This window comes from Micromys minutus (assembly GCF_963924665.1).
Source record: "Micromys minutus genome assembly, chromosome: X".
NCBI lineage: Eukaryota > Metazoa > Chordata > Mammalia > Rodentia > Muridae > Micromys > Micromys minutus.
This window is the reverse complement of record NC_137970.1, coordinates 75,126,394-75,133,511: the sequence shown is the minus strand read 5'-3', so window position 1 is coordinate 75,133,511 and position 7,118 is coordinate 75,126,394. Positions and strand designations below refer to the sequence as shown.

Genomic DNA, 7,118 nt, shown 5'->3' with positions numbered 1-7,118 from the left:
TCCTTACATGTCTGTTTTTTTTTTTTTTTTTTTTTTTTGCACAATAAACAGACACAGTTTAACAGTGATGGTGATTTTTAACAGAGCTACATCCTCTTTGCCTGTCTCAGTGGCAGTTAGAATACAAGGTATCTAAAAATCTAAAAGCCAGCTCTTTCTAAACAAGTGATACCAGGAAAGGAGACAGAACAGACATGGAATTTTGATAATCTCGTTAATGAAATCCAGACCTTTTTCTGTGTCTGGGACAATTTTTAATCTTAATAGTTCTATCTTGTTCTAGTGAACAAAAGTTAAGTATACTTTATGTTTAAAATGTTGCCATCTGAAATGTGCTGACTTGAAAATTGCTCCCCAGCTTTGGGTAAATGAAAGCTAATTTGGAGAGTGGTCTCCCATACCCCAAGATTACTTCAAACTCCAAAGTCTTTCTACCCCATCCCTAAATGGCAGAATTACAGGCCAGTGCCACTACACCCACCTTCTAAGGTGAGAAAGATACAGTATTTCTTCTATGAGGCTCTGCATCTGACTCCACCATGACTCTATACAGGACAAACTTACACGTGGTATTTCTAGATAACTAGATTGCGGTTGCCTATACCCTTCTGTAATTATCAGCACAATCTAACTATGCATAATGACCTTTCATGGTATATTTCTAAAAGTAAGCTTTAAATGTTCTTCATAAAATGTTTCTGTTGTGTATAAGAAAATAAACCAACCAGAATCAAAGCTATAGATTGTTATATATAATTTTAGATTTATAACTGCAAAAGTATTTAATCACCTAATAAATACATGCTTTCTTTTAATAGTAAATATATGCTATATTAGGCACTGTGCCAGACACTGAGCTTCAGGATAACAAAACCAACATTATTGTAATAAATGAACAGGACATGAGCGTACGCAGAAATTATATATGTAAAATTAAAATGTATAATTTGAGTATTATAAATTTGTTTATAATAACAGTAACTTAACTGAACAATTTTAAAAATTAAAGACAGTATTATCTTAACTATAGTCATACACTGAATATTTAATATATTGCAACCTAATAATTTTAGAACTGTATATTCATTGTGTAATCAAGTAATTCAGATGTTTGTAAAACAGTGAGGTTTATTTGTGCCTATGTTGTCAAAACTCAGCCACATGAAAAAAATCAACTGGGAAACTATCGAAAACAGTAATTTCTAATTTATAGGTTGCTAACAGTGGACAGCAGGCTGAGAAAGGCACCCAAGTGTTAATAATTAAATTTTAACATTTCTGTTATGTGTACATGTAGGTGGCTTGTGTTCCCCTAAATACTAACATATTATAAGGTCTATAATTTAGTGCATATTGGATTAAAAACTTTATTTGAGGCCTTTCTTTAAAGTTTTCTGTTCAGTTCAGCTATGATATCAGGAACAGTATCAAACAGTACTTAGCCTATTAGAATAATCAGCAGGCCTTGACCAACAGTAAAAATAAGATAATATTATTGTCTAGAGGATACACGTTATATAAAATCAAAATGCAAACTATTTAAGTTCTTAAGAGTTCACAATGGACTTTATGTTTCAAGTGTGGAGGGGATGAAGTGGATGCAGCCAAACTATGCCTGTTCCCCCAGTGAAGCTGACATTTCTAGGAAGTCTGAGAAACGCTGTGGGGGGGATGCAGGGCTGCTGCAAGGGTGGACACAATGAAGCTCTTAGCCTATTTATGTTCCGGAGGTTTAGTGATGTGGGTCTGCATCTAATCCTGGAAGGCGTCTGTTATCTACTGTGCTGGGCCCCAGTGCACCCCTGCCTGAGTGTTTTGAATGGGAACACAAAAATATCAGCAGAAAGGGTCATTTTCTTAATAGCTAAGAACCATGGGGATTATACTCACCTAGATATCAAGCTCTAGACGTTTTTCACCCTATCACACGTCTCACTACAGACTTCAGACAACTTGAGCTGTACTGAGGACTGTATTATAGAATCATAAGGGAACGTATACGCAAATCTTATACCTGTAGCCAAAAAGGGTATCACAGCTTACAAATGGAGGAAGCTACCACCTTTTCCTGTATGGAATTAGGAAAAAGGACAAGGTCTGAGGATTCTCCTCAGTTCACCCCAACCACTTAGGGACCACTGGAGGCTTAAAAAATCTAAACCAATTCTGTCCCACACCTGATGGGGACAATGTGGACAATTTTAAGGAATTCTATCTTCACCGAGAGGATTTACCCTTTAAGTTTGTTGAGAGAATAACTATATACACCTGCACTAAATTCATAAACTTACCCAAAAAGTTTATGAAGCTCCAAATAAAGGGAAAATAATACATGTGTCTCCCCAATACTGCTGAATTTCAAAGTTTTTGTGGCTAATTTTTATGCTGTTTATTTCTGCTTTCTGGAGACAATAATGATTATCCAGGTTGCTTTTCAGTTGCTTTATTGACTTAACATTTTTCCATGCAAATGGGCAACACTGTACTGTTGACAGGAACTCACACTGAGTGGAAAGGCAATCTCCAGTTAGAAGCTGGCAACACAAGGCCCACCTGGCACATGGACAGAACACAAGGCTCACCACAAACGGGTCATTAAAGGCATGTCAGGAAGATGCAAGGAATAGGAATACAGCGGGAATCACAGTATGAATCTCAGGGGAAATGACCGAAGTCAAGGCATAAGGCAGAATTCATCATGATGATCATGGTGATTGGAGAGCTCCCCCATAAGAATACGCAGGCAATTTCTCAACTGTAGCTCCCTAAGCTTTCTCCGGATTTCTCTCATCTCCTCCATGAACATTTCCATATCATCTCCATCTCCACCCAACCCATCATGAATCTGCCTGTTGGGAATGGCCCATCGAAAGTTAGGGGCAAGTCGGCGGGCCTGTCCTCTTCGGTGGTGATTGTGGTTGTGGTTGTGGTTGTGATTGTGGTTATGGTTGTTATTGTTGTTGTTGTTGATTGCGGCAGGCTGGTGGCCTTCACCTCCTCCCATAGGGCGGTCTTCCTGTGCATTCTGCAGGGGCTGATCCATTTCTTCGTTTTCCTGGTGGATATTGGCCATGATGAGATTTTGTTTTCTGGTTGTTATTCTTTGAACAAGAGTAAGACAGGGCAAGGAAAATAAAAAAAAAAAACTGAATGCTTGGTGCAGTGACCAGCAAAATTCAGATACTAACTAGGGTTTTCATTATTATTTTTCCCCACCTTAGAGTCTCCATGCAACCTTTAGCGAGCCTCCATTTCGAGCCCCTCCCCCCAGCTCTCTTTTCCCTCCCTCCCCCAAAGCCCACCATTTTTGATTTCCCAGGATCCTTTCCCTGAGCTTTCAGGAACCAAAATGGAGGACTGACGTGGAGAGTAGTGTGGGGTGGGGGTTCTCACTGGGGTCGTAGACCGGGCTTTCTCCACCCTCCCCCCTCCCCCACAGCCCCTGAACCGACCTGGGCCTATCCCTCGCCGCGACGTCCTCCTCTCAATCCTCTCTGCGAGACGCGCCGCCTCGACTCCGGCTAGTAGAGCTGCAGAAGGGGTGGGACGGGAGGGAGTCGGCGGGGGGCTCGGCACCGCACCCCCGTCGGCGGACCCACCGCCCATCCCCCTCCCCGCCGCGGCCGCCCACGCTCGCCAGCAGCCCTCCCCCACCCCCGCTCTCCCGGGCCAGGCCTCGCGCTCTCCCGCCCAGCCGCCCCCGCCCTGCCCCCCGACCCCCGCGCCGTCCCCGCCCCTGGGCCCGGGGCGCCCCTTCCCCGGGCGGGCGCGGCCGGCCTTCCCTCGGCCGTGCACAAAGCCGCGGCGCCGTCGCGCGGGGCCCGGCCGTCGCCCTCAGGGCCGCTGCGTGCGGGCCCCTTACCTGCCCCGCTCGCCTCGGGCCCGATGCCAGCCCGCCGCGCGCAGACGAGCTCTGAGCTGCTGGCCAGACGCGAGTGACGACTGCACCCAAGGCTGCGTCGCTCTGCAGCCCCGGGTCACGTGAGGGCCCCGCGTCACTGCCAAGCTCGCTCCCCCTCCATCCCCCCCCCCCCAGCTCGGGAGGCCAGAGCCACAGGAGGCCCCGCCCCCGCCTCCCGGCCGCCAGCGCTCACCTCAGGCCCCACCCGTCACTCACGCGGGTCCGCACCAATCTGAGGAACCACAAGTGGCATCACCGTCAGGAGGTTGGACATCTCCCTTCCCGGTTACCAGGGAGAGTCTGCACCATCCTCCATCTCTCCCTCCCACTACAGCCAGGTCTTGGCTTCGGCCTTCTCTGAGATTCCTCTCCACCTTATCCAAATGTTTTCTCCAGGACTTGTCCCCATAAAACACCAAGAGGTGGAGACTGGGGTAGACTGTATATATTTCTCTTTATTTCCTTAAAGCACACAGGTACACATACACAAGCAAGCAAGCACACTTGCGGATACACACTGCGACATTCATGCACACACACACAAAATCAGCATGCTTTAGAAAATTCAAAATGATAAGGGCCACTCCTTTTTTGGAATGCTAAGGATTGATCCTGTAGCTTCATAATGGTGGACAAGCTCTCTTCTGGTGAGGAGTATTTACAGACTGCTTCAACCCCTGCCCCCCAACACGCATACTTTTTAAACTTCAGAAAGATGAGGATAGTGCCTGTCTAGGTTGTTGGGCTACTCTTGAATTTCAGTCCTCCTGTGTCAGTCTCCCTTGTAGCTAAGGTTACAGGCCTGTAAGGCTGGTGAGTTTTCAGTTTTGAAAAAAAAAAAAAGCTTCATTCTGCAAAATGAAAAGAAACCAAAATGTTGTTTATTCTATCACAAAGAAAATTTCTAGGTTTTGGATGTAAGTTTTGGAATGCACTATATTAGTCTGTTTCAATTTTTTTTAATCTAAAAAGGAAGGACTCTTGCTGAATACAAGCTAATGCTTTAAAACAGATCTGGAATGGTTTCTACAGAAAGAGGGCATAATTTTATATGATTTTGGTTTTTTTTGGTGTGTGACAGGTTCTCAGTGTCTGAGTGTATGACAGTCTGGAGCTCACTATATTTAACAAGATGGCCTCAAACTTGGGGTGATCTTCCCTGCCTCTGCCTCCTCCTTCTGCCTCCCAAGGGCTGGTGTTATATGAGATATCTCTGATTCCATAGTCCTCAGGAAAAAAAGCCATTTGAATTCTTCTCCAAACCTCTCAAACCACCCTATAAATATTTAATGAGCTGAGACATATAAAATATCTGGAAGTTACTCCCCAAACCTTCTACTGTGGTATGAATGCCTGAAAATATTATAAATAAGCAAAGGATGGATGAAGTCATTAAACTTAGTATGAAAACTCATCGAATGCAACTATTTCTTCCACCCTGAAACTGCTGTTTTTGGTTTGCAGGTATTTGTTTGTTTTGAGACAAAGTTTTTCTCTGTGGGGTGCGGACAGGCCCGGAGTTGAAATCAGCTTCTTTAAAAGCAAAGCAAGCAAACAAACAAACAAACAAACAAACATCACAGCTAGAAGATAGATTTTTGGAAACATGGTTGCCAAAATGAATAATTTAACAACTTCATTGTGAGAACAAAGTTGCTTCTAGTTTGGGCCTCTCTGTATTGTGTCCTCTCTGTATTGTGTCCTGACTAATGAAGCAGGTTTCTAGAGATGTAAAGTGCAAATGCTTGGTGTGTCATAGTTTGAGAGTTATTATCTATCACATATAAAATTGTGAGTTTGGAGATGTTAACATATAACTCCAAAATCTCAAATTGCAAAATTATAGTCAATAATTGCCCTTTAAGACAACGCTGGTGATTCCGGAATTCTGTCTCAAGTTCACAACCCTTCCTTGTTACAAATAAAAAGTTTAGACAAATTGATCAACTTGAACAAAGAAGGATTCAGAAACCAGGAGACCGTCAAAGCCAGAACAGATTCAAAGACTCTGCTCTTCAACATGGTCAAACCACATGTTTTGGACAGAATATGGAAATGTACAGAAAACAGAACTGAAGTTCCGTGACAGCTTGATTAATCACAGCTTAGTGCTTGCCTTAAAAAAAAGAAACACAGTACACTGGTGAGTATTTTGTCAACTTGATACAAACCGGTCACCTGGGAAGAGGGACCCTCAATTTTGGAATTACCTTCATCAACTGGACTATAGGCAAGCCTGGGGGTACTTTCTTATTTAATGATTGGTGTGCAAGGACCAACCCAATCAACTTCGGACAATGCTGCCCTTGGGCTGGTGGTGCTGGGTCATATGAGAAAGTGAGAAAACCATGGAAAGCAAGCCAGTAAAGTAGCATTCCTCCAAGGTCTCACCTTCAGTTCCTGCTTTGGCTTAGCTCAGTGGGTGGGGGGAGGGAGTAGGGTGGGGAGGGAATAGGAGATGGGGGTTATAATCTGTGAACCAAATAAACCTTTCTTCCCCCAAATTGCTTTCAGTCGTGGTGCTTTATCACAGCAACAAAAGACAAAGGGAAATGCAGGGTTAAAACGGTTCCTCCCCAATTACTGACTGAAGTGGAATTTGTGAATTTGTTAAAACCAAGTTTTTCTCTTAGAAAAGTATACTCCAAAGTTAGACCTTCCTTTAACCTTTTTTTGTAAGTTACCCTGCAGTTTCTTGTGTCATTGTTCAAGTATAGAATCATCTTTAGACCAATTTTTGTTTAATTTAACATCATACAGAATGCTGCATTAATAATATTGGCTGGAAGGGTGTATGACTATGAATCAATTACTTACCAATGTTTTTGTGTTTCTATAGTGAACCAGGGATCTTTTTTAGAAGAATATGGTTCTACATAATAAGAATTCACCACAAAGCCTAGCAAATTGCCAATGAAAAGGGACTCCTTATTTTTACTACCATAAAGTTGTTTCTAAGCATATTTTTAAGAGTATCAGTGTCTGGTGATTTCCTTTGCTATATTATACTGTGAAACTCACATGTCTATTTTACATACTTAGTGGTTTACAGTATTTTTTTTTTGCACAAAGTAGGTGAATATTTTTTGAAGGAATGCATCCATACTTAAGATAATTGCTCTGGGAGCTATAGTGCAAAATAGAAATTATTTAATGGTGTATATTAAAAGGCTCTCCTGAAAGTAGAAAAAATGATTGTGGCATAACTATTGAATAT

At 42.8% G+C, this 7,118-nt stretch overlaps 1 protein-coding gene across 2 annotated transcripts; it reads right to left on the bottom strand.

Moving 5' to 3' along the window:
* Nucleotides 1-2,470: 2,470 nt before the first annotated feature.
* On the bottom strand, nt 2,471-3,924 carry BEX3 (brain expressed X-linked 3). Of its 2 annotated transcripts, none has more exons than XM_080910813.1 (3): nt 3,863-3,924; nt 3,453-3,530; nt 2,471-3,101 (listed from the first exon to the last, which is right to left on the bottom strand). In XM_080910813.1, the coding sequence occupies exon 3, from the start codon at nt 3,071-3,073 to the stop codon at nt 2,675-2,677; it is 399 nt and encodes a 132-aa protein (XP_080766939.1). In that variant the 5' UTR covers nt 3,074-3,101; nt 3,453-3,530; nt 3,863-3,924; the 3' UTR covers nt 2,471-2,674. The 2 variants fall into 2 exon arrangements, with proteins under 2 accessions (XP_080766939.1, XP_080766940.1); XM_080910814.1 differs by having other exon boundaries at nt 2,471-3,055; nt 3,863-3,915.
* Nucleotides 3,925-7,118: the final 3,194 nt, after the last annotated feature.

What these genes read in the sequence shown, in the direction of transcription:
- BEX3 (XM_080910813.1), bottom strand. Translation starts at nt 3,073, where the DNA reads ATGGCCAATATCCACCAGGAAAACGAAGAAATGGATCAGCCCCTGCAG.